This window comes from Strix aluco, chromosome 5 (assembly GCF_031877795.1).
Source record: "Strix aluco isolate bStrAlu1 chromosome 5, bStrAlu1.hap1, whole genome shotgun sequence".
Taxonomy (NCBI): domain Eukaryota; kingdom Metazoa; phylum Chordata; class Aves; order Strigiformes; family Strigidae; genus Strix; species Strix aluco.
The window spans coordinates 84,994,829-85,020,849 of record NC_133935.1 but is presented as its reverse complement, the minus strand read 5'-3'; the positions used below and the strand labels follow the sequence as shown (position 1 = coordinate 85,020,849).

Below are 26,021 nucleotides of genomic sequence, written 5' to 3'. Positions count from 1 at the left end.
TGCCCTGCTTGTCTTCAGAGAAAAGTTACTGGGCTGCATTTGCGTGTGTATCGGCTAAAAGGCTAGCAAAAGTTTGTGGAAGGTGGTGGTCTTTGTGGGTGAAGATCTTTGAGCAGACCTGGTATCTCAGCACAGCAGCCGTGTCTGAAGTGCACTGCTGGTGGGGATTGAACCAGACTCCTTGGCCATTCTCTAGTTTTTCATAGAATTGGCCAAACTGTGGGAATGGGAGGTCGTGTTTGCGTTGATTTTTTTTTTTTTTTTTAAATTTTTTTCCCCAGTGGGGAAACTGAGGCACAGAGGTCCTGCAGGGAACCTGGGGCAGCTGCTGGTTCCTTGCCCACTCTGCAGCCATCAGGATGTTCTCCTCTTGCCATGACTGTCAGGATGTGACTCCTGTTCCCCAGTTTGAGTGGCACCAGGGTGAATTTGGGTCAGCATGGCTTAGCTGGGGCAGTTGTCTCACTGGTGGGCAGCTACAGAGCCATCCACCATGTCCCCTGCTCTCATGTATGCTTGTTCAGCAGGTCCCATTGCAAAAATGAGCCAGTGGATTTGCCTCATCAAGGTTTTGGTTGTCCAGGTTTGTGAGAGGAAGATATAGGAGATAATCCAGAGATGATGGTGCATGGGGAGCAGAGGCTTTGTGTTCCTCTAGCTGCTGAAGGACCTGGGGGAAGGCTGCTGGGTCAAGAGCAAGGATTTATACAGGATGAGCTGGAGGATTAACAGCTGCTTATGTTGTTCTTTCTCCTCCTTGTAGCCTGTGGGCCGCAGCTTGCCAATTCTCCCACTGTGATAGTGATGGTTGGCCTCCCAGCCCGTGGGAAGACCTACATCTCCAAGAAGCTGACTCGCTACCTCAACTGGATTGGTGTCCCAACAAAAGGTGAGGCTTTCACTGGCTGCCTGGGGAAAGCATGATTCTGGTCCTCGGGAGTGTTGCTCTAGGAGCTCAGTGCCTTGGGGGCTGGGAGGGAGTGGGGGATCTTTCCAAGATCCCATGGGCCAAATATCCATGTCTGCCCATTGCTTCTGCTGCAGCCCAGGTTCTCCTTCACTTTGAAGACCAAGGGATGTCCCTGAGCCTTTTGCTCTAAGGATATCAATTCTTGGCTCATTGCTAGAAATCATGATCTGCAGAAACAGCACAGCTGAGTCCGTGCTGACGCTTGCCCCTGGTTTTGATGGTCTCTGTCTTTCCCATGCAGTTTTCAACGTGGGGGAGTATCGCCGCGAGGCGGTGAGGCACTACAGCTCCTATGACTTCTTCCGCCCTGACAACGAGGAAGCCATGAAAGTCAGGAGGTAAGTGTGGGCACTGGGTGACGAAGCCCATGGCTGGCAGCAGGGTTACCCAGCTTGTTTGCAGGGTGATGAACAGAAAAGTGGGGCTCTAGCTTGAATTTCCCCTGCCAGCCCAAGAAGGGCCTGACTTGGGCACCAGGAGCTGAAAACTGAAGCTGTATGGGCTTGCTGATGTAGGGTATGAGGTCTGCCATGGGGTTTTGCCTCTGCTGTGAAGACCAGCACGCTGCTCGGCATGCAGGGCTCTTGTATTTTTGGCAGACTGAGAGTATCTTTCCTAAATGTCCCTGGGAAGGAGGGGAGGTGGTGAGGAGAAGCCTCAAAGCCTGCCTGCCTTTGTGGAGGTCTGTGCACTGGTTGCCACAAGCATCTCTGGGGACATCAGGACCATGTGTCTCTCACCTCTTTCGCAGGCAATGTGCCCTGGCTGCCTTGAGGGATGTCAAGCTGTACCTGACAGAGGAGGCTGGCCAGATTGCGGTAAGCTCAGAGATGTGCTCCATGGGGTTTGGCAGCAGTCCTGGTCCTGAAGGCACTATGCCCTGTGCAGTTAGCTCTGCAGTTCCTTCTCTGAGGAGGGGCTCAGTGGGAAACCAGGCACTCTTGGTGCTAATCAAAATCTTTGCTTTTAAAGGTTTTTGATGCCACCAATACCACGCGGGAGAGGAGAGGGATGATCCTAAACTTTGCCAAAGAAAATGGGTTCAAGGTTGGTACCATCAGGCTGCTGCCTCTGTTGCATAGCCCATGTTAGTGTATTGTTGGTGTCTCTTTCTTCACTAGAGTGTTGTCCTCATGATGCTCCTGTGTAAGGGAGATTTCACTGCTGGGTTTGGTCAAAAATGTGAAATTCTCCCCTCGTTCCTAGTCCCAAGCCTTGAAGGAGGAAAGAATGGGAGTGGGGTGGAGGGAGAACTTTCCTTGTCAAACAGGGAGGAGGCTGGGTTGAGCAAGGAGCTGGTTGAATGTTATAAACCTTATTGCTGGCCTTCAGGTGAGCTTTGCTTTGCTTTGCAGGTGTTCTTCATTGAATCTGTCTGCAATGATCCCACGGTAGTTGCCACAAATGTTATGGTAAGTGTGGAAACATCTTGCTTTTGTTTTCTCTTGTGTCGGATTTTTCACCTGCACCTGTCTGGTTTCTTATCAGAATGTCTTGCCAAAGTTGGTTGAGGATTAGGAGGTTTTTATCTCTTTATGATGTATTTGTCCTGGGATGAGAAAGGAGCTTTTGTCTTCCAGGATCCAGGGCCACCTGGAAGTAATGACAATAAAAGTTGTTGTAGCCTTTCCCCGGTTCCCTTCTATGCTCTCTGTGTATCTGTTGATCTATAACTTGATAGTAAGGACAGAAAGGATTCCGAATGCTTTGGTGACCCCTCAAAGTCCCACATTTTGGATGTGATGGGTGCAGTCAGGGGTTTAAATCCCATTAGAGAACAGTCAGACTTGGTGTCTTCAGCCACATGGAGCTTCCTGAAAAAATCTATTGGGGTCTGCTCTGAGAAGAATAACAGCTCAGCTTAGAGGTTTCTTGCCACAAGCTGAAGTCTTGGCTGGGAGAGCAGCATAAAACATTGCCTACTGGCTCCTCTGGGAGCTGATGGATCTTTGATTTCCCACTAGCAGAAGAGCTCCTTTGCCCGTTAGGCTTGGCTAGGGCAGGTAGATGTTAATTGGTCTACCTAGGCACGATAAACTTGAACAGAAGTGTCCTTTCCTCTACTGGGCTCTGCTCCAGCCTTATCTCCAGTTGTACATCTGAACTTTGTGAGCCATTTTATGGTGCCTGGGAATGTGTTGCAGGATACCCAAAGTCTACAGGAAGGGTTTTTTTTCTGCCTCTGGGATGGGCTCCACAAAGGGTGCTGGGGTTGGGGCTAGAGCGTGGCTTTTGCTCTGGCTGGGAGCTGGTGTCCCATGGCCAGTGACCAGCTTTTTGGGAAGTTGCACGCAGCCTTTTGCATGACGCTAATAAAATGCTGGCTTTGCTCCATCTTTTTTTTTTCCCCCTCTTTTTTCTTTGTAACACCGTGAAGCTGGATTTTTTTTTTTTTTTTTTGGAGGATTTAATCCCTTTCTTTGGAAACTAATGCTTGAAGGGGGAGAAAATGAACTACAAGCTGAGCATAGGTTTTTTGCTCCACGGGATGCTGCAGATGAATGGTGTGAAGTGCTGGGATCAGTGTGGAAATTACGCTGCAGGCCTGGGGTGTTGCTGCGTGTGTCGCTCGATTGTGTTATCCTGTTGGTTTCAGGATTGCTTATGAAGCTACTAATGTGTAATGCTGCTGCTCAAACCCAAATCTTCAGGAAAAACATCCTGTTAGAGTAGTTCATGCAGAACTTAGTCCATGAGAGTTCTGGACACTGACATTTCCCATTTCTAGCATCTTTCAGCTTGTAGCAAATAGTGCATAGAAAGGGGTTGAATGTTGTTATCCTGCTACCTCAGGTGGTGGACAGCCAGGTTGACCTCTACCTCCTGGGAGCTTTATTCACTCAGAAGGCCCAGGATAAGCATCTTGTCTAAGCACATGCGCTTTCCATTCTCAGCTTGAATTGTTTAAACCTGATGGTTTTCTTCAGCCTTAAAGCTATCTCGGGTGGTGAGGTACAGCTCTTGGGAGAACTGTAGTGGACTGATGCATCTATATCAGTCATGCAATGGTTTATACCAGATTGTCTCACCTTGTGCTTAGTTTTGGGTCTACTTTGCTGCATTTCTGTCCTATGATAAGTGACGACTATAAAGTGGCTCAGCTGATAGCTGGATCTTGGGAGGACTTTGAAATTTGAGATTAGCATGGTCTGGCTTGGAAAGCTTCCTAACCTATCCCTTGCGGCATGTTTTTTTTCTCCTGTTGCAGGAAGTAAAATTGTCAAGCCCTGATTACCGGGACTGTAATTCGACCGATGCCATGGAGGACTTCATGAAGAGGATCAATTGTTACCAAGCCAGCTACCAGCCGCTTGATCCTGATGACTATGACCGGTAAGAGACTTTGCTGACTTCTGAACTGGCTTGAATGCCTTTCTTCTCCCAGGAGAGTAGTAACAAAGTACAGAGCTGTATTTCACTTTGTCTTCAAATACGTGACTGTGCTAGAATAATGTACAGCCAGGCCATACATTTGTCGTCTTCCTTGAAAATGCTGGTTTTCCCCAGCCCTGTGCCAGGGAGCTGGGCACTGAAGGTTTCCCAGGCTCTTCTGGGCTCAGATACGCTGGTTCTGCAGGTCTAAATACAAAGGTTTTGGAAAAGCGGTTTGGTTTGAGTGTTTCTGAGGTGCTTTTGTCAGTTAAAGGAAGGGACTGCTTGAACAAGCTCAAACCACAAGGTTGAGCAAGCCCTGTGGTTTCCACCTACTTGTGTGCCCTGGAAAGACCTTTGCTGTCCTGCATGACCACACAGGCACCTCCCAGCATTTCCACTGCTCAGAAATACATCCGTGTGCCCTGTGCGGATAATCCCAGTCCTGCTGAGCTCTGTCCTGGGGAGGAACGTGCTTCCTGCTAGTCCTGTTTAATCCTCTTTGCTGCAAGGAGGAACGGACGATTACACTGGTGTTACTTAGCTCTCCATGAATTCCTGTTACCTGTTGGCTTCCTGTTGAAAATAGCCTGCAGGAAATCCTTTTAGCTGGGTGATTGTGTTGACTGAGATACCATCCTTGAAAAACAGCCCACTGGCAACATCCTCATCCTTGCTGTGTTTTTCCTAGGGAGCTTTCTCTCATCAAAGTCATCGATGTTGGCCGGCGGTTCCTGGTCAACAGGGTTCAGGATCACATCCAGAGCAGGATCGTTTACTACCTGATGAACATCCATGTCCAGCCCCGCACCATTTATCTCTGTCGGCATGGCGAGAGCGAGTTCAACCTCAAGGGGAAGATTGGAGGTGACTCGGGCCTCTCCAACAGGGGCAAGAAGGTAAGGGAGAAGGGAGTATTCCTCTATGGCTTCTAGGAGTGATTTGGCTGTAGCAGATGCCATGCGTTTGGTTAAGTGTATATTTGACAGCTGGGGTGCTCAGAGGATAGGGCTGGTTAAATTTGAGCTTGGGCGTGGCCTCAAAACAACATTTTCTAGCCATTGATGTTGCATGTAGTTAGGGGTTAACAGAGGCTGGGCTGCAGGAATCTCTAGGAAAGGAGGGTATGAGCATCTTCATGGAGTTGACTCAGACTTTGCACAGGCAGGGCGGGATGTAGAAGGACTGCTGCCACCCTTCGGTCGGGATAGCCACCTCTGAGGGTGCTTTCAGATTGCTCGCTACTTGATTCTTCAAAGGCTTATCAAGCACAGTGCTTCAGGGAGGGTTAAACACTCTTCTGGCTTGCCAAACCATTCTGAAATCCAAATGGAGTCATTCGAGGTGTGACTATTATCAAGGACTACAGGATACGTTGATTTAGCTCCATGACAAATAAGCAGAGCTGTGGTTAAGGCTGTCTGGGGATCTCCCATAGTATTGTAGGAGAGCCCGGGCTGTGGTGCTGTTTCTTGGATGCCGATGTTGTTCCTTGGTGATATTAGGTTGCCACTTTCTCCTCTGCTGTTCTGTCTGCTCTCATACCCTGCATAGCTTTTGGGGATCAATGCATGTGTGGCTGCTCTTCACCTCAGAGCAGAAGGCTAATATGTCTGCCTATGGAAGGCAAAAGAGGTCCTAGAGAAGGCAACATTTACTGGGAAGCAGGGAAGAAGGCCGACTGGGGAGCTGTGGGTCAGGAATGAACCTTTTTTATGTCCCACAGTTTGCACTGGCACTGAACGAGTTTGTTGAAGAGCAGAACCTGAAAGACCTCAAAGTTTGGACCAGCCAATTAAAGAGGACAATCCAAACGGCAGAAGCTCTCCAACTGCCCTACGAGCAGTGGAAGGCACTCAATGAAATAGATGCTGTAAGTATCTTTGATTGCAGTAGGAACAGCTGGATCATGCTGGTTGCTGCTTGGCAGAGAGGGTGATAACACTGGCCTTTTCACTTTTGCCTAAATCTTGACTTTTGTAGTGAGATTTTTCCTTCTGTGGGAAGGGTGGTACTTCTGCTTCAGTGCTCGTAACTAGGCTTCTGATCTTACCTCAATCTTGTGCAGACACTTCAAGACGTTGGCTTGAGTGAATAGATTAGAATAATATTTTTTTGCTTGGAAATACTCTGTAGCTGACCACTCAGAGGGTTATAGACAATTGTTTTGGAAAAGGTTTTGCATGTTGGGTGTGCTGATACTTTTTGACTTGGGCATGTCCAGCATCTTCATGGATGTTCTGTTCTGGCAGGGTGTGTGTGAAGAAATGACGTATGAAGAAATCAGGGAGCAGCATCCAGAGGAATTTGCTTTACGTGATCAGGATAAATATTACTACCGCTATCCTTCTGGGGAGGTAGGTCTGCAAGGAGACCTTCAGAGATGTGACTCTTACTTTAAACGTGGCATTCTTGTCTCCATGCTGTCCTCTACACTCAGAGCAGGGGAGCATCAAGAGCTGCAAGAAACTAGAATCAAGAAAGGTCAGTCAGGCCTTACCTTTTGCACTGAGCTCTTGTGAAATCATGGTATGTGAAGATCTCAAGGAATGTATCGCTTAACAAACAGTCCCACTGACATTATAGCAAATTACTAGGAAGGGGCCTCTGGGAGTTTCTAGTCCAACCTCCTCCATTACATCCACTCAAAATGTTGAGCTGCCCCAATTTCCTTTTCTTTCATTTCCAAAGAAGCAATTTCTACCTCTGCTCTCAATATCATTCCCTAAGGGTTGATGTTGATATCTCTGTTCCTGGCAATCTGCTTTCAGGGTGTGACACAATGAGGTGGGAATTGACCTCAGTCCTAGGTGATACTTTAGGTTGTGAATTGGGCTTTTTATCCCTGAATTAAAAGTCAGGTCCGTAGACATTTGGGAAAAATAAATCTTTGGAGACATCCTAACAACAGTGTCTCTAACAGGAGAATGTTTGGGGGTGTCTGATGCTGACTCTGGGTGTCTGGGGTTCCTTCTGGTTGGCAGTCATGGTTCATCATCAAGTTGTTCAAAACTCTGGAGATTTTTCAGGATGCTCCAGACTTTTCAGAACTCAGAAATCCTGTAGAAAATCAAATTTCAAGATGACAGACAGACACTATGCTAAAGCCGCTGTGCAGTTGTTGCTTACCTTAATAAACTCTGCAGGACTATAACTGAGATGTGAATAGCTGCTTTCTCCTTCGATCGGAAGTAGTAGCTATGTTCTAGAGTAGCTCAAAGACAAGGATTTGTTGAATTTTGCTTGTTTTTAGCAGTAATTATGTTGGTTTAATCAGAGGCATGAAATAAGTAGATGTACTAAGACAAGGACCATTGTTCCTTGTGAGGTGCTTGTTTTCTTGATTCTATGCCATATCCCCCCCTCCCTTCTTCTGTCTCAGTCCTACCAAGATCTGGTGCAACGCCTAGAGCCGGTCATCATGGAGCTGGAGAGACAAGAGAACGTCCTTGTGATCTGTCACCAGGCCGTCATGCGCTGTCTCCTGGCATACTTTCTGGACAAGAGTGCAGGTGAGTTCCCTGTCCCTGGGAAGAGGATTGATCCTGCTGGAGAGGAGGGGTGATAGATGGAGCTCTGAGGAGATGAGAGATGTGTTCAGGCCCATGCAGGGCCTGGAGCATGCATCTCTTTAGTGTGGGGTGGCCTTAGCTGTTGATAAAGATTTCTAAGCTTGATTTTGGACAGGAAAAGGAATAACACTTCTGCTTTGCTTTCTCTGCAGATGAAATGCCCTACCTGAAATGTCCCCTTCACACAGTGTTGAAGCTGACCCCAGTGGCCTATGGTAAGTGGGGCCTTTCTACTAAACATGCCAAGAGGTTTGACTTGTACCTCCTCCTGAATCCAAGCTGCCTCTGGGAGAAGAGCAGGGGTCTGGGGTGGAGGACTTTGTAGCATCCTGTGCCCGTTGAGTTTGCTGATGGCCTCTCTGTCTCCTTGTGCTCCCTTCTGCAGGCTGCCGGGTGGAGTCCATCTCGCTGAACATCGAGGCCGTCAACACCCACAGGGAACGGCCAGAGGTGAGTGTTGCTTTTCCTCAGAGCCATCCCTTGGTGTCCCCCTCCTTTCCCCTACGGTCAGCCAGCAGCGAGGATGCCTGGGGTGGGCATGGGGACATTGCTCAGCTGGATGCTCGGAAGTGCTGCTGGAGGATTGGAGCATCAGATGGGTTCTTGCTCTGCAAAGATGTGGCTGGTCGAGGGTTTTCCAAGGGAAAAGGACTGTTGCATCTGCCTGCTTCCCAGTGGTTTTGCCCAGATTAAAGCTGGCCCAGGGAAAGGTCCTCCCTGGTCTTTGGCTTTTACCTGTGCAGTCATTGCTTGCCTGAGCAGGGAGTGGAGCCACAGATGGAGAAGGTGACTTCTCCCAGGTCTCCCAGCTGGCTGGCAGAGCCTGGGCTCAATGCCTTGCCCAACATCTGCCTTTGTGGGCTTTTTTGCCTGGCATGCCCATGGCTCTGTGGGGCTACCAGAGTGCTGTTCTGTAGGGTGGGGGGTGGCATCACTGCGGATACTGTGGAGAGAAGACCCCTCGTGGAGGAAACCTCCTGTAAGGTCGGGTCTATCTGCCATGTGCTCCATCAGGAGCTCGGAGGTCCGAGCAGGGGGACACCAGCTCGGTGTCCGGGTTGGGCAGCCACCCAAGGGGGACCCCAGGGACCCTGGCAGTGCCCATGTCCCAGCTGCTGGGACCTTTCCAACTTGCGCTTAGCAGTGATGGAGCCCAACTGGAAGTTGGACAGTCAGAGCCATCCCCTTTTGGCCCACATCTCCTTCTTCCTTTCACTTCCCAACCTCGGCAGGCAGCAGTATCTGAGCTGCCTCCCCCTCCCCATGGCCGTAGAGGGGGAAGCCAGTCCTTCCCCCTGCCATAGGGGCCATTGATGCCCTCCTCCACCACTGTCCCTGGGGATGGCAGGAGGACCATGCGCTGTGGGTAGGATGGAGCGAGACACGTGTGAAGCGCTTGGGTCCCTCTGCTCGGCTGCGTGGTTGCTGCCCCTCCATCCCACCTCGCTTGAGTTGGAGCTTGGCGCGGTGCCGACCCTCGCTGGCTGCTCTGCCCCCACTTCCCAAATCTTCCTTATCAGCCCGGGCTGGCTCATCTTCCCTTTTCTTGCTTCACACCCCTCCCTGGGTCGGAGGGACCAGCTTTGAGGAGGATGGGCGCCTCTGATGTGCAAAGTCATGGCTTTTGATTATTGCTAGGTGTTTTTTAGCAATCTGTATTTGCTTTTTTGTGAGGAGAGAGTCTGTCTTCTTTCCGAGTGCAAGGCCTTTTTGTTTTTTTCCCTCCTCTTAGGAAATCAGGCTGTGTTCTTGAACATTTTGCATTAGGGTTTTTTTGGTGTCCAGAGCCTTTCAATTTATCCTTTGCACGTTGACAGTGATTGTGGGAAAAAGCAGAGGCTGCTTTAAGAAAAAATCCCAAAACAACCTGCTTCTTTTTTTTTTCCTTTATAACTGTCGCCTTCTTCCCTTTTATTTTATTTTTTTATTTACTTTTTTTTTTCTTTGTCTCACTTTAATTTAGGAAGCAAAGAAGGGACCTAACCCGCTCATGAGACGTAATAGCGTTACCCCTCTAGCAAGCCCAGAGCCCACCAAAAAACCTCGCATCAACAGCTTTGAGGAGCATGTGGCTGTTTCTTCCGCCCTGCCAGGCTGTGTTCCTCAGGAAGTGCCCACGCAGCTGCCGGGACAAGTTAGTTGAACTCTTTTTTTTTTTCTTTTTTTTTTTTTTTTTTCTGTTGTTATTCTCGTTTTATTGTTTGTTGTCCTCCTGTCGCTCCTGAAGCTGGGAAAAGGCTTGCACTTGTCGCAACCTGTGCTGCTGTCTGAGATGCATCTTTCTCCCGTGGCTGCTGTCACTCCCTACCTTGGGTTGGTTTTGGGAGCACCTGGCGAAGGGTCACTGTCGATCTTCTCTTGGGTTTTAAGAGCATCATAAACCTCCCCAAAGCTCTAGGCTGTGTTAACTTAGTGCCTTCACCATCTGACGTTGTGGTGTCAACCTCCTGAGGAGCCGCATTTCTAGAGCGGACAGGACTGAAGGGCTCATGCCTTCATTCCCCCTGGATGTGCTTGGCTCTGGTGTAGACCCGAGCATTGCAATAAAGCAAATGTTCTTCTGCTTTCCCTGAGGAGCTGCCAGGAGTCATCTTTGACTGGAGGGGTCTCCTCCTTCCTGGGGCAATAGGCAAAACAGACCAAAAATGAGTAGAAGCCTCTTGGCATGGTGAACCTGGTTGCCTTCTGCAGCCCTGGGTGAAACCCTGTGGGTAGCTGCTGTGATGCTTATGTATCCTCTCCTCTTTCACCCACCCCTGAAGGGATATAGAGAGACCTTGCTTGCTGCACACTTCTCCAGGAACAACCTCCCCTCCTCCCTGTGCTCATTAGGGAGCTGAGGTGGTACCAGAGGAGCAGCATGGATATATAGGAGATCCTTTGCCATGCTGCCCTTCCCACCAGCTGCCTGTTGGATCTTGCTGTCTTGCCCAGCCCCTCTTTGCGTTGTCTGTGTTGTCTAGTGTCTAGCCCCTCCTCAGCCAGATCCCAGACAGGTTAGGAAGGGCGCTGTGCTCCTCCAACCGCTCTGCTTGGTGGCTGCTTCGCATGAGCCTTCCCACCCCAGCGAGCACCAAGTGGGGCAACTCCATCTGTCTCTTGGCATTTGGGGCTCCGCTTGGGCTGGTTGAGTCTTGCGACACACCCTTTGCCGGCTTTGAGTTTGGAAGCTCTCACTGTTCGGGTGCCCCTTGCTGCCGTCCGGTGTCCTCTGCCCGGTCTCGCGTGGCGTTACTGACACCTCTCTCCGTTCTCTCCGTCTCTCTGCAGCCTTTACTAGGGAAGGCATGCCTGTAAGTACTTTCTTGCGTCTTATTCCCCCTTTCACCCCTTTCCATGTCTCTTGCCATCCCACTGGTTGTTTTGTTGCTGTGAAACCCGACTGGGACGTGGACTTCTTGGAGTTAATATTTCTGTGGGAGGTGGACGGATTTGCATATGTCTTTAGAAGGGTAAAGAAAAGACTATGGGTGCTGCTTTATCCAACCCCTTGATTACATGTCCCAATTTTATTGAAAAATGAAGCAAATTATCGCTTGCCCTCTACTGATGTTGTCTAAATTCCCTCCCTCCTCCTTGAATAGTCACAGGATGGGAGATGCTGTTGGGTTTTCCTGGAGTTCTCTATGATAGCACATTGTACAGTAGGTGACAGACTCAGGTGGTCTGCCCTTCCCGGGGGCTCCAAGTTGTGTCTGAGTGATGGCAGTGGAGAGATAACTGAGAAGGTTCTCACCTCAGCCCCCAGCAGGGTTTTATTGCCTGTGTTGGAGCAGGAGGGTGTTTTCTGGAGCTGGACTGATCCTAGGTCCTGGCATCTGCAGTTCTGCAAACCTGGACTTGGGGAGCAGTCTGCCTAGATGTCTTGGGCAGAGTAGATGCAAGGATATTGTCCTCCTCTACCTCTACTAAGAAAGAAAGATGCCTTGAGCATTTAATGGACTAATTATGAATAATCAAGGCTTTGACAGTTTGGCTTAGTGCTGTTAGATCCTTGTGGAATAGGGACAGGACAGCTTCTGGACAAATACGAAGCCTTTGGACTTAATTCATGCTACATTGTTGAGAGCAGCAGCCATTGAGCTGTGTTCAAATGTCTTCTCAAAGACCAGGGAGACTTTGGGGCTGAGCTGAGGCTGGGTTAGTGCTCAGGGGTCTTTTTGCTGCTACAGACCAGTTTGTCAGCCTACATACACCTGTCCTGGTTCATTTTGTGGGCTGAAGATGAAGGGATTTGCTATAAAATGGCCAGGCCAGAACTCAGCTGGCGAACCTCACGTTTCTTCCCCTTTTAGAGTAAACATTTCTGAGAAAAGGGAAGCTAAAGTCAGACTTGGCTTTGCTGGCCGATGGGTTGGGGAAGATAATCATGCTCATGCTCCTGGGCGAATGTAGTGGTTGAGTTGCTCAGCATGGCATGCATGTCTATGCTCCTTCCCTTGCTGCTCATGGGCACAAAAGCCCCTGATGAAGTGCCTGGTCATCTTGGGTTGCTTTGAAAGCATTTTTGTTTCTTTGTCCATCCTTCCATCCACCTTTTTCCCATCCCTGTTGTAGTAAAAAACACTGCATGCTTCAGCGCTGGCTGATATACTGAAAACATGCTCTGATGTTAAGTTTGGGAGATGGCTGCATCAGATTTTGCTAGACCAGGAGCTCTGCTGGAGCAGGCAGTGATGGTTACCCATCCCAGGTGTAGGCTGTCAGCAGCAAGTTTAAAATCTCCAGCTGCTGGGAGCCTGCCTCCACCTACTAGTGTGGGACTGAAAGCCTAATTCTGAGGAAGCCATGAAGACACCCCAAACCAAAGGCTTGGTGGCACTCACACTGCTGTTACCTTTCTTGGAGGCTGTTGTCTCATACATGTGTTCGTCTGGTCCCTCACCGTGTCCCATCACAACCTGTACGGGGTCAGGGGAGGTGGAAGGTACCTCCTTCCCATTTTATACCATGGGGGGCTCGGTTGGCAGTGGGCACTTTGTTGCATCAGCCCTCACTGTTGGGGTCTTGACTCCCAATCCAGGAGGACCAGGGGACACCTGGAGAGGCTGGGGACATGGCTGTGTACCTTAGAGTCCTCCTGGCTGTGGGATCGAGCTGGTCTGGGGTAATGGGACTACCTGGCGTGATGATTTCTTTTCTTTTGCTTGGTTTGTGATCCAAAGTGCACTTTTTAACAACGACCTGATCCCCTCCCTTCTTTTCCCCTTCACTTTTCATGCTTAAAGACGACCCGTTTGTCACTTTCTCAAAGTTTTCTCTTTACTAATATTTCCAAGGTAAATGGCTGTGGTGCATGTGGCTTTTCCTAACCCTCCTCCTGTCTCCTTAGACAACTGAGAGAACAGCTCAGCCCACTCTGCCTCGTAGTGTTGCCAGGATTCCTGGTGCTTGTAAGAGGCAGTTTAGGTAGTAAAAGCAAAAAAAAAAAAAAAACCCAAAGCTAAGAAGCCTTCCTAGCTGTTTCCTAGTCCTCTTTTCCCCACCCTGTTTTGTGTAGTTTTGTGAATTGGGAAATGTCCTCATGTGATCATCTCCCCTTGGGTTTCTCCTGGTGGACGTTCTCCTCCAGCCACCACTCTCGGGGCTGGTCCTGCCTCTGTTTAGCTGGTTGTCTCCGGTTTTGTGGTTGCCTGTTGCTGCCACCCCACACCAGGACTGTGTCCAAAGCAGCTCTAGGGCCTGTGAAACCTCATGGGGTGTCATCAGGGGAGCGGGTGCTCCTGCCGTACTGCTGCTGGTGGTTGGTCCCCGTGCTGGCTCCTTGGTGTGACCAGCAGAAGCTGCATCCCCTTGGCAGTGCCAAGGATGGACAAATGGTGATGTCCTTGGTAGGCAGGGGGGAGGACACTGCTCACCCTCAAGGAGAGCAAGAGAGGGATGTTTCATTGGGCTCCTTGAATGAACACCATGGTCCTCTGTCACCTTGTCTTGCACGGACCAAAGAGCAGCTTCAGAAGGGCAGACCAGGTGGGGTGGGAAGGGTTGCCTTGTTTTTAGCTCAGTTTTTAGGGATATCTCTGCCAAATTCTCGCACTGTAGTTGAAGCCGTGTGATGCTTGAGGGGAGGGATGTGGGTAGCAAGTCAGCGCATCCCCCCCACCTCTCTCCTCAGGTGGACTGTGTCCTCTCCTCTGGTGGATGCTTTTGTAGTGACCCGTGCTGTGGCTTTCTGTTCCTCTCCCCGTCCCCTTGTTGATGTGTACGTAGAAGATGCTGCCAGGATGGGCTGCAATCCGAGCACAACCCCCAACCCTGGTCCTTCCCCTCTCATTGCAGAACATGAACAACTCGCAGAAGCCATTGTGACTCCGTTGGCGCTGTCGCGACGCCACCAGCGACGCCACCGGCGACGTCAGCTTCCCATCCCATCGCCATTTCCGAAGCTTGCTTATAAACCGGTCTCCTCCGTCTCCGGCGAGGTCGACCCTCGGCTGTTTCTACCCATGCCTGTTCATCTGCAAACTGCTCTGCTGAAGGGGGGAGATGCAGGAGAGCGGAGGAGAGGAGCCAAGCTCCCCAGGGTCACCACCAGATCTTTAGGCTGCAGCATTTGCTCTCCTCTCCGGCGTCCTGTTAGATCGTAGCAAGCTGTAAAGTGCTTCTAGCGCACAGGAGTTTAATTTTCCTCTGTAAGTGGTTTTGATCTCCTTTTGTATAGATGATTGGTACCCATCCATCTCTGGGTGGGATGTATATATGTGGATGGTGCGGGGTTAGCAGAGAAGTAGGGGGAAGTGGGGGGGGAGCAAAGGGATTTTGCATTTTTTTTATTATTATTATTATTAACTACTTTTGAAGAAAGCCCCTAATGCGCTGTGCTGCAGTCACTTACCTGTGCTACAGCCCGTCGCACACGCAAAGCCCGGCTCACCCAGGCCTGTGAGCACCAGGAAGGCAGTTACGTGAAATCTTTCACCACAAGAACTGCTGGGTTTAACAAAAAAAAACCCAAACCACCACACAACAAAAATATATGGGTCTTTCTCTTTTTTTTTTGAATCAACACACCTTTAAGGGGCTTGCAGAGAGTATAGATCTGCTTCTAAAACCAGTCACGAGCTGCCTGTAGTGTAAGGGGAGTCACGATGATCCTGGCTCAGGTGATGCTTTCATCTCGGGGAGAAGCCAGGGGATGCTCGTGAGTTCAGGCGAGTGTTGATTTTCTGGGGAGACTGAGCACTTGTTGAGGTGCTGTGCTGGTACTTCATCTCCCCTTTCCTCTGCCTTGGAGGAAAGTGGAGATTTTTTGGGGGGGGGGGGTTTGAATCCCTGCGTCATTGCAGGTGGACAGGCTGAGCTTAGATGCATTTTACAGATACACAGGTCTCATGGAGGTGGCCAGAGCTTTGGCCAGGATGCAGGAGTTCCTGTGTGACTGCAAAAAGCCACAAGAAGGGACAGTTTTGTCTGTGTTCTCTTTTTTTAATTTAATATATATACATGCACACGTGTGTGTGTGTGTATGTGTATACCTAGAAACCGCTTGGTTTTTGCACTTTATTTGTGGCAGGAGCATGACTATTTTTTTTTGAGTTGTGCCCCTTAACAGGGGAAGCCTGAATACAGGCAACTTTTTAATTTTTTTTTTTTTTTTTTTTATTTTGCATACTGGAAAGCTGGGACTACAAAAAAACAGTAGTTATGGCATTCAAGGTGTGTGTGTGGGGGGGAAAATGGGGCAAGGTCCTGAATTAGACTCCATCAGCCAACTCTCAGTGGTTTGATATGTGAGATCCCTTCTTGGCAGCCTGTCCCAGGCTGTGAGACAACAGTTAAAAATGGCAATTAACCACTATTGCTTTGTGCAAAAGTCTGTGGATTTTGATTTTTTTTTTTTTTTTTAGGGTTTTGGGTTGGGGTCTTTTTTTTTTTTTCTTCCCCTACCCCTATGGGCAGCAGCATCTCCATCCCCATCTCATGCTTTTTGGCTGCACGGCTGCGCTGGAGGCAGGAGGTGAAGGCAGCCAAGTTCTCTTGCAACGCTGGGCTGGTGGATTGGAGATGGGCGGCCCTTTGGTTTCATCCTTCCCATGGCTTTCCCCAGCCCCCTGGGTAGGAACATCCCTACAGCTGGGAGCAGAGAGGTTTGGGGAGAAATGAATTTTTTTTGTGTGTGTGTATATGTTTTTTTGGGGGGTTTGGTCTTGTTTTTCCTTTGGGAAAAGGCGAACCACAGTGCCTAGCGCTTCAGCCTCGTGCAGCCAAAGCGTGTGCTCGGAGCAGCACCCATGGTGGGAGGGGGCCGGGATGCGCTCGGTCTGTATCCGACCGGGGGAGACAGTCTCGGCAGTGCCCTGCCTGTGTGAGCTTGTGCATATGTGTATTATATTCCTGTACAGATGAAACAAAGAACACTTCCCCCCTCCTCTTTTTTTTTTTTTTTTAATAATTACTGCATTAAAAGCAGACTTCTCCCTGCGTGCACAGTTTATCTGCCCTTTCGGTTTCTCTGACTTTGAGAAAAACGAATGTTTTGGGAAGGCAAGTCACTTGCCTTTTTGGCCTGCTTCCGAGGGAGTTTTATCTTTCACCTCCTGCTACAAAAAGATAAGCCAGCAAATGCAAACATGACGTCTGGCTGCCCCGTGATCAATCCTGTAAACATGTAATTCTGCAGATGTTTTGGCGTGTATTTGTGTGTGTATATACATTTTTATATATATATAAATATATATATATATAAAAAAAATCGAACGGCAAAAAAACTTGATGACCCTAAACTTTCTTCCTTTGGGAATAATAGAAGTCTCAGTAGGTCTACAAAAAGATGAAATTTGAACCTGGCATTTTTTCCAGCAAGGGGAAAATTGGTCTCTGAGCAGCAGAGAGGTTCTCTCACGCTGGAGGGGTTAGCGGTAGGTGGGATGGTGTCAGCCCCATGCCATCACGCTGCCTCAGAAACTCACTGCCTATCACTTTTGGTTAACAGAGCCAAGGACCAGGCAGTGATGCTGCAGCCAGGGTGGGTGGGGAGAGGGGACTTGTCAAACACACCAATGATTTCTTCCCCCTCTCTTTTTTTTTTTTTCCTGGTTTTGTTTTCCTTTGTGATACTTGAATTTATTTTTTTATTATTTTTTTGATAGCAAAGCGCTCTTTATTTATTTAATGTATACTGCAAAGCTTGGAGAGAAGGGTAGTTACTTAGGATTTTTTTTCTTTGGATTTGTGGTATGTTAACTGTTCTGTATATACGTCTGGAATAATTGCCTGATATAAAGCTGTGCCAGCTTAAAAACAGGGTATGCCTTTCAGAAATTTGTATATTTTGCAGTTGCTGGACCAATAAAATATCTTGTTGAAATACAGATGTGACCTGGTTCTTCCTTGTGTTAGGACATAAGCCCTCAGGCCCATCTCGCATGTGGCTTGGTGGCCCCAAGGGTGACCATGTGCCATGCCTTGCACATACGTTCCTGTGCCTCATAAATCTCTCCTGACCTCACAGTGGGTTTTCTGAGGAACATTTTCAAGGGGAAACCATTTGGATCCCATGGCATGATCCTTTTTTTTCTGACTGAATAGTAATTTTGCAGAGCTCATCAGTGGAGTTGAGGGTGTCATTCCTCCAACTAAGTGGTGACACCTAATCAGGGCAAGAACATACCCCCACAGCTCTACCCACTACACCACTGTCGAGTATAAAGGTGATGTGCAGGAATATGTCCTGCCTAGATCTTCATCTAGGCTGCAAGTTAGGCAGGACTAGGCATTTATTCAGACCTAATACAGCTGTTGAAACCAAATACCTGCTTAAAATGATTTGGTGCTAAATGAAGCCAAAGGGCTGGACAAGAGCTGTCCTTGGAGATAGTTGCTGTCTCTGTCCTGAAGGCAGGAAACCAGCAGATGCCACCTGCAAGCAAAGTTTGGTTTTGGTGGTTTGTTTGTTTTTTTGTTTTGGTTTTTTTTTTCCCCCCTGGCTCCAGAGAAAAAGAGGGGGAGGAGGCAGGGAAAGGTGTAATTTGAATGTGATGCTCCAGAGTGCATCTTGGGTGGATGCTCCCCATGTGGCTGGAGGCTTGTCTTCCCTCGAACAGTTGTGACTCTGAAAGCTTGCTTGTTAGTAGTGAAATGGGAAAAAAGGTGTGGATCACTGCTATTCAAGCTCATCTCTGTGGTTAGCCACTGTTTGGCTGACGTGCAACTCTTGCTCTGATCTTCCCTGGGCTTCTGGAGCACCTTGAGCCTTGCTTTGGCTGGGGTTTCCTGGGATGCAGCTGGGATGCGCAGGGGTCATTTGGTCTGATTGCTCTGTGCAACAGGGCCCCTCACCAGGGAGAGGGGTCTCTGATTTTAAGCTTGATGGAGGCATCTGCAATAATTTCTTTCCAGGTGTGCATGCAGACGTGTGAGGCTCGAGGGTGATGCTCATCCCTGCAGGCATCCTGAGGGTAGGGAGGACCTGTGCTCTCTGGGACAGACAGAAACCACAAGATTTTAAATTATTATTTTTTTTTAATCTCCAGCAATCTGTCTGTCTCCTTGACCCAAGCAGAGACTAAACACTCCTGCCTTATTTTAGGGCAGTGAGCATAAACTTGCAGAGTGTCCTGCAAGGATGTGGGGGCTTCGATAACACCACCAGCTGCAGTGGGCTGACATTATGTGTAGTCACAACAGCAGTGCTGTTGCCCTGCCTCCCCCGGGTGGTTCTGAAGCTGTGATGACCTTGTCCTTGCCAGGGGAACACAGGGAGAAAGGCTTTGCCTCCCAGAGCGTGGCTGTGGGCAGCGTTTTCAAGGCAAGAAAACACCTCATCCAAAAAAATATTTTCTCCTCTTTCTGCATGCAGGGGGCACGATGGGGCTTGTATTGTGCTGTCCATGCAGGAGAGTCATGCAAGGGAGGGGGTTCATGGGCCAACGTCATCCCAGGCAGCATCCTTTATTTTTCTTCCATGTGATGCATTTTGTAGCATCACAGAGAGGAGATGTTCCTCGAGGCAGGGCGGCTTTAAAGGTTATATTTGACAGCGGGAACATTTCACTGCCCCCAGCCAAGTCCCATTTTCATTAAAAAAAAATAAAGCCCCAGCTCACTGCTGGCAAACAAGGCTAGAGAACTTGTGATTGCTAAAAAAAATAAAAAAGGACAGACCAGTCACGCTGGCTGACTCAGCTCTGATTGATGGCTCAGGAATGTGTCTGATACGTGCAAGGGATTAAATAAACTACGGGCAAACCTTTACAGTGCAACATGTTGGGTGAAGCACAGCCGGCACCCTGCTCACCTGCCTCCGGCTGGGGAGTGACTGCCATCATGTCATGGGATTGGAGGGGTTTTTCTTTTTTTTTTTTTTTTTCCCCACCTGTGGAAAAAAAAAAAAGAAATGGATATTTTGGGGTGTTGCTTTGCAAGGGGAAACAACTTGCTGCTTGTGGCTCTAGTGGGAATTATTTGCAACAGCTCCAGGTATCCAAACGCACTTGTGCACTTTTGATACAATGAACACGTCCTGGGAAGAAATATATTTCTTCTGTAACACGGAAAAATTATTTTGCAGCTATGCACAGGCCTGTGTAAATCACAGACTGGCTTCTCTGTGCCTAAACCCTGCAAAGTGTCGGGGTCCCTTCCTCATTCCCAGGGTGCACTTGGAGCCCAGGCTTCGTTTGTGGCTAAGGGAAGGCTGAGTGGATGTGAATATTTGATCCTTGCCTCTCCCTTGCTTGTGCGTTCATCTGTGTCCTCTCTCCTCTCGGAGACTGAGGGGTGTGATGGGGCAGTGCCAGGCTCCTCTCCCCGAGCTGCCCCCTCCCCTGGTGAAACAGCCCATTCTCATGAGCGTTCAGGCTCAGTGTGGGTCTGGGGGGGCAAAAACTTGCTCCTGACAATTTCATGCCCCCAGTAAAATCCTTCTGTTGTGGCTCCTACTGCAGAGTCTAAGCCCTTCTCCTCCAACTTCACCCCTGCCCATTGAGGGTTCCCCTGGCCCTGGCACTGCACATCTCTGCCTGCATCCCCAGCCAAATGGACAAGGGTTCAACACTGGTCCCATCCTTCAGCTCATTTGCCTTCAAGGGTGTCACCACTAGCTGCTGGCTCCCCTTCTTCCCACCTGCCCATCATGGCACTGAGAGCCTCTTCCACCCCTGGCCACACATGCCTTGGCTTTTCATGAGGCAACGTCCCGCTAAAAGTAGATGGGAAGACCTACGATGCTGAGGTCCTGCTCTTTCCAAAAACCACACAGACTTAGAGCGTTTTTTGAAAATCTCTCTGAATTTAAAAGGTCAAGTAAAGAGGATGCATCTAGAAGGAAAAAAAAAAGGGACAACAGTAGCTGTGCTACCAGCAACAACCACCCAGTCTGCAGCTGGACCTGCTCAGATGCTCCTAAGCCCCATGAGTTGGTCCTGCTGGAGAAAACTCCAGCTGTAGCCCCTCTTGTTACCCTTCTGACTGCTGCAGAGCATCCTCCCAGCCCTGCTTCCCCCGCTGTGCAGCAATGAGGAGCAGCCATCAGAGCTGTTTGGAAACAATTCTGCCTCTGAGCTGCTGCTTAGAAATAGCTGGCCAGTAACATATACCTTGTGACAGCCCATGCAACTTCCTGGATAAATACATAGAAGGAATTTTTTTTTTTCAGACAAGAGAGCAGTTGAGAAATCAGACTCTGTAATTTCCCCAGCCATGTGCTTTTTCTTTCTAATCTTTTCCTCTTGGGGTATGACCTGTTTGCCGTGGATGATCTGGCCTGTTTGCAGAGATGCAGTTATCTGCAGGCATGGCAGGATTCAGGGGAGACCTTAAAGGTTTGGTCATTGGGCCTCTGCTGGGAGTGCTTCTGGGAAGGAACTGGTTAGAAAAAGTGAATTGAAACTGAAAATAGTTGTCAGCAATGCTAGAAGAAATTACATCGCGTGGAAGGACGAATAGTGGTAAGAGTCAATACCAAAATGATTGACATACCCCTGAAATTCATGTACAGTGCCTACATCCACAAAGTTGGCTTCATGTCTCATATTCCCCCTGAAAGTGCCCTGCTGCATCCTGCTGATCCTCTGTCCTGCTCCATGGTCCACCCCCAGACCCTGTGCCTGGTCTGGGGAGGCCATGGGGTGAACCAGTCCTTGCTGCTGCTGGGGCCAGGCTGGGCTCTGTGTCCAGGGAAACCTTTATTGTAAGGTTTGCTTCATGCTTTCCTTGTGGTCTGATGCACCAGCCAACACATGTCAAGATGAGACAGTCCACAGAGCAACGGAATACAAAGAAATCAGTCAATGGTGTACTGAGATTGGCCAGGCCTCAGATCTCCTGGTAGTCTCTTCCCTCATGAGCCCCCACTATCTCTTGAGGACCCAGCAGCTCCAGCCCAACTAATGATGCACTAAATGCCTTGAGGGGTCTTCTTGAATGTTATCTCCAACGATCCTAAGGGAAATCCAATTTGCAACTTGATAAGACCATGACAAGGTTACTGAGTCTGCTGAGCTTCATGACAAGCTAGACAAAACCCAACTGATGCATCTGTCCACCGAGCTTGTTAGCAAAGTAAGAAGATAATTTCTTGCTGATCTAAGAAGACTCAGAGCTAGCAAGATCTGAAGGGATGGTGATGAGACAACGTTCAGGATCACACAGGCTTTGTGAATTGCTTCTCCCTCTAGTACAAGGTACAGACTCTCATATTGCATCCACTCCTAGTCAGACACCCAGCAAACATTATTTGGTCTTTACTGCCACAGGAGGTATCTGGCTGCTCTTTGTACTGAAATCAATGTTGGCAAAAATTTGTACCAACTGGTGGCCTGGTGCAGAAGTTAGAAAAGTGGATGGCAGCAGAGGTTGTGACCTAAAAGCACGGCTGAATTGGAGCTACGAAGAGAAACAGTAATTAAGACCTAACGAATAATTACCATGGTGAAGGGCAGCTCGAGAACGAGCACAGCCCCAAATCCAGATATTTCTAGCTGCAGAACCCCACAATTAAGCTGTGATTTTGGTCATTATGAGGAGGTATTTCCAGAGCTGGGTCTTGCCTTTTGCTGCCTTTATCCACCAAAACAACTAACTCAGCCTCAGCAGAAAGAAAACCCAGCATTTTGATAAATGTCATCCAAACCAGACTGGAGAGCCTGCGTTGGATGCCTCCACCAAAGCTGGATGCCAACCTGTGGGCAGAGCTGCCTTTTCCTGATGAGAGAGGAGAAGGCTTTCTGTCTGGCAGGGGATGTGTTGACTTAGGGGAGGTGGGGGGTACCTAAAAATACTGATGTCCTCCCTTGGTGGGAGCAGGAGTCCCACCATATGGTGGCATGGAGAAGCAAACATCACCATGCATTTCTCTGGTTCTTGGCCCACCTCTACCCGCTCATTACTCCAGGGCACTGATGCACAGTAAGAAAGGAGGGGAATGAAGCTGTAGCTCTCATACTGGTACCTGGTCACCCCGTCCACTCCATGCTGCAAGCACGCTGTCCTGGGGGGTGTCTCTACAGGGAAATCACACCATTGACCTACATTTCAGGGTGATGATCCAAGTGTTAATGGTTGATTTTCTTCCTGGTTCTCCCACTGGTGAGGACTGTGACTTACTTTGGCTCTTCCACAGCTGCTCTTTTACCTTCCAGACAGTATTAATATCACCCGCTCTGATGGGTGACACCACCCTACCAACCAGGTGTCCTGACTCACTCACTCTTCCTTCTGCCCAGCCTTGATTCATCTGTGACAAGTGGCAGACGTGCTCTCCTGCCATGCATCCACCTAACTCTTTCTAATCGCCCCATCCTTCAGCATTCCCTAGGCATTCGCAGCGCCATGCGTTTGCTTCTTGCTCTGTATTTTCTATGCAATGTGTAGGCATCTCCCAAGCGTGTCCTCCTTGTGCAGTACCCCAAGGCCACCTTCTGTCCTTTGACAAACTGCAGACATCCTGCTCATTAACCCTTTTGATAATTGCTCAACCACCACCAGTAGCTCCCCATGCCTAGTTTCTGCTGTATGGGTACAAAGGTTAGATGTCAGGTTTTTTTGGGGTCTGCACTTGTGGCTTTAACCTCCTGGAGAAAGGTGAGAAGAGGGATCTGGGAGTCATCTCGGGGATGTTGGAGGAGTTCTTGGAGGAGAAAGTTGTCCTTTCTACCTGAGACGTACCTATTTACAGTGTCAGAGTTATTGCTGCAAAATGCCTTTCCAGCCAGCACTTTCATTTATCATTTTAATATTTTTTTCCAAGTTTTTCCTGAGAGGATGTCTGTGGAATGGCTGGAAAACAACGGACATATGATGAGCGATCCAGACGGAGTGGCCTCTCTGTAACAACAGGCTGCAGCTGCTGTGAAGGACACATGCAAGGTCAAAGGAGATGAAGAAACTGTGTGCGTAGCAAAAAGATAAGGAAGTTGGACTGTTGAAAACAGGACGCCTACCTAGTAGTAGAGCAGCGCGTGGACACCACACCGGGACCAACCATGGACTAGTAGCTTTAGCCTATTAGCAATAAGATAGCAACGTGTCTACTTTATGCTAGTGTATAAATTGCTCTGTATCCTTTAATAAAGTGGTATTAACTTGATCACATTGGTGGTATAAGTTGTGTCGGGGACTTCCGTGTCAGCAGATGTCATCTATTTGGGCACATTCTCAGCAGAATTTTTGCACTATTAGAAGCCCCATTGGTGTGGATGAGCCTACCTTTTAGAAGCTACTTGGGGCAGGGAAGTTATTTTCTTATCTGGCTATAAATTACCCATCAGGGACTGGATGCTGTATAAGCAAGGCATAATAAAATAATAAAGCACTAATATTAACCATAATTAATTTGTAATAATGACTGGGATGCCTTTCCAGACCTGCTAAACCAGCGTGCAGGCTTATAGCAAATATTTCTGAGCATGGCCATTGCACAGACTAATTTCAAGCCTCCTCTTCTGGCATAATTTTGCCCATGACTGGGTTTGTTGCAGAGGTGAGAGAGGTCCATCCGCATCCCTTACATAAAATCACTTGCAAGAATCAGCAAAACCTAGAGAGAGATGGGACTGGGAAGAAAGTGAATTAAGTCAGAAGAGTTGTAATAAGGGGTTTGCAAGACTCATGGTTAAACCTGGCTGAAAACCAAGGCCTTCGGTTCACCAGAGATCTCTTTTAAACGTAAATAAAAACAAAAATATCTTCCTGTCTAAATGGGATTGAAACCAATATTTTTCAAAATTTCCAAAGCTCCTTTTGACCCCATGAACTGACATATCATTTTTCCTGTTTTGCTGGAGATGTTTTAAACAAAGCATTGGCCTTTTTTGACAAAACATTCCTTTGTTGGAAAACACCATGCCCGATTAACTTGCAGTAACACTGGGGGAAGAAGCACCACTGGTCAGAGAATGGGTGATGGCCCTTCATCACTCATGAAAGATGAAATGGGGTTTTCATTGCCCTTATCTCGCACAGGGCTGGACACCCACCTTGTCGGCACAACAGGTCACCTCCAGGCACCTCCTTCGAGACTCAGCAGAAAGGAGCTACAGGCTCAGGAATGCAGATATGACTCAGCATGATGTCTCTGGCATCTCACTATCATCCCTTGAAATGCTCTTGGAGCTGGATGACCAGCAATGTCCCAGACAGGGAGTAAGGTTGGGAGGGGGAGGCTCAAACAAAAAGCCCACCTGTCTGTCCTTGGTGGTTTTACTGCAGGTATTAATTACCTTCCTATCTGCTAAGCTGATCTGAACGTGTCTCTGGCTTCCTTCTGAAGCTGCTCCTAGCAAAGCTGCTGCTGTCTGCGTGCTAGAACGGCTGCTCCAAGGGCCGAGAAGGACGGGACTGGTGCTGATTAAAGGCTGTGAGGATGTCAGTCAGTCCTGGAAGGCTTTTTGCCACAGCTGTGAAGCTGATTTGCCTGCAGATAGCCTGACTCAGCAGTGCTGTGAGGGTTAAGCTAAGCCGGGCAATCCCACGCCTGCCACGGGGTAAGACCATGCACGTGTTGGGCAGCTGGGTTTTGGCTGATGGGCTGCCATTGAAATAGCTCAGTCGCGTGTCTCAGCCTGTAATGTGAGTTTTACAGCTTCTTTGGGAGGCTTTTTTTTTTCTTCTCCACACATGCAACCTGGGAAGATGAAACCCTCTGGTATTTCCCAATAGCAGTGCAATGCATTGCACAATATTTCCCTTTCTGGTTGCACTGGTGGGTTTTTGTGCTGGTCTGGGAGAGAGGATTGGGCTTCATGGCTTGTCTTTGGCACAGTCAGGGTTTTTGCAAAACATGATGTTTGCCAAGAACACGCAGGACCCCCCCACAATCATCATGTCCAATCCATCCACTGACTGTGGGATAACAGGTGTTCTCATGTCTGTGCATCTCTGACAGGTTATGGAACAAAGTCAGAATTATAGAATCAATTATAGAATCATAGACTATCTCAAGTTTGAAGAGACCCATACGGATTGCGTCCGACTACCTGCTCCTTGCAGAACTACCTAAAACTAAATTATTGGTGCAAAAAGAAATACAAGCAATAACTAATAAATACATACTGTCTAGGACATCTGTATTTAAAGCACTAATAAGCACAAGCAAACTGGTCATTGGCCTCAAAAGGGGCTGTATTTGCCCCTGTGCAAGGTTCAGATGAAATACTAAGCAGCTGTTACATCCCTCCGTTGTTTTGAAGAGGTGATTTGAGATAAACAGCTCTGGGACCCATTGCTGGAAGTGGTCTGGGTCCAGTTTCATAGTAGGCTCTTCAAAGACAGGCTGCGTGGGAGATCCATGCTAACTCACAATCAAATTGCATGCTTCAGTACAGTAATGCCAGAGGTCAAGATACCTCTGGATGAGTAAACATTTGCTGCAAGGGCTTAGGAATAAATCCACTGAAGGAAATGGACCTAAGTGCTATTGCAGAATCAGGCCTTGCCTCCTCTGTTGAACCGGATATGTTTGAGATAGATCCCATTAGCTGCAAGAGAGCTGCTCTGGGTTATCATCACCTCTGCTTGCAGCAGATGAGACAAAGCACAACACTGAAGCATTCAACTGCAAAACAGATATATTCCAGGGTGGAAATTCAGTAGCATCTTCTTTCAAGTAATTAACCAAGGGACCAAAGCAAATATGCACAAGGAACAAATTAAATCATCGTGGACTGGTC

General features: G+C 48.5%; 1 protein-coding gene and 1 long non-coding RNA gene across 9 annotated transcripts in view; one reads left to right on the top strand and one right to left on the bottom strand.

Moving 5' to 3' along the window:
* Window positions 1-23,436, top strand: part of PFKFB3 (6-phosphofructo-2-kinase/fructose-2,6-biphosphatase 3) — a 28,603-nt gene extending 5,167 nt beyond the window's left edge. The window contains exons 2-18 of one of the 8 annotated variants that reach the window (XR_012623676.1): window positions 764-889; window positions 1,212-1,308; window positions 1,722-1,788; window positions 1,943-2,017; window positions 2,326-2,382; window positions 4,179-4,303; window positions 5,034-5,241; window positions 6,069-6,215; window positions 6,595-6,699; window positions 7,725-7,854; window positions 8,067-8,129; window positions 8,300-8,364; window positions 9,878-10,048; window positions 11,185-11,207; window positions 12,938-13,021; window positions 14,194-14,546; window positions 23,102-23,436. Coding sequence is in view for 7 of the 8 variants with exons in the window: in XM_074828056.1 (XP_074684157.1) it covers window positions 764-889; window positions 1,212-1,308; window positions 1,722-1,788; window positions 1,943-2,017; window positions 2,326-2,382; window positions 4,179-4,303; window positions 5,034-5,241; window positions 6,069-6,215; window positions 6,595-6,699; window positions 7,725-7,854; window positions 8,067-8,129; window positions 8,300-8,364; window positions 9,878-10,048; window positions 11,185-11,207; window positions 12,938-13,021; window positions 14,194-14,200 (1,550 nt within the window). In the remaining variant the exon portion in view is untranslated. Of the gene's footprint in view, window positions 1-763; window positions 890-1,211; window positions 1,309-1,721; window positions 1,789-1,942; window positions 2,018-2,325; window positions 2,383-4,178; window positions 4,304-5,033; window positions 5,242-6,068; window positions 6,216-6,594; window positions 6,700-7,724; window positions 7,855-8,066; window positions 8,130-8,299; window positions 8,365-9,877; window positions 10,049-11,184; window positions 11,208-12,937; window positions 13,022-13,142; window positions 13,194-14,124; window positions 17,226-23,101 lie in introns of those variants that run through there. The other 7 variants (XM_074828056.1, XM_074828059.1, XM_074828057.1 and 4 more) reach the window with 7 other exon arrangements.
* Window positions 16,951-24,845, bottom strand: LOC141924826 (uncharacterized). The gene is made up of 3 exons (XR_012623677.1): window positions 24,330-24,845; window positions 19,151-19,228; window positions 16,951-18,331 (listed from the first exon to the last, which is right to left on the bottom strand). It is a non-coding gene; the product is annotated as an uncharacterized LOC141924826 (long non-coding RNA).
* Between the last annotated feature and the right edge of the window lie 1,176 nt (window positions 24,846-26,021).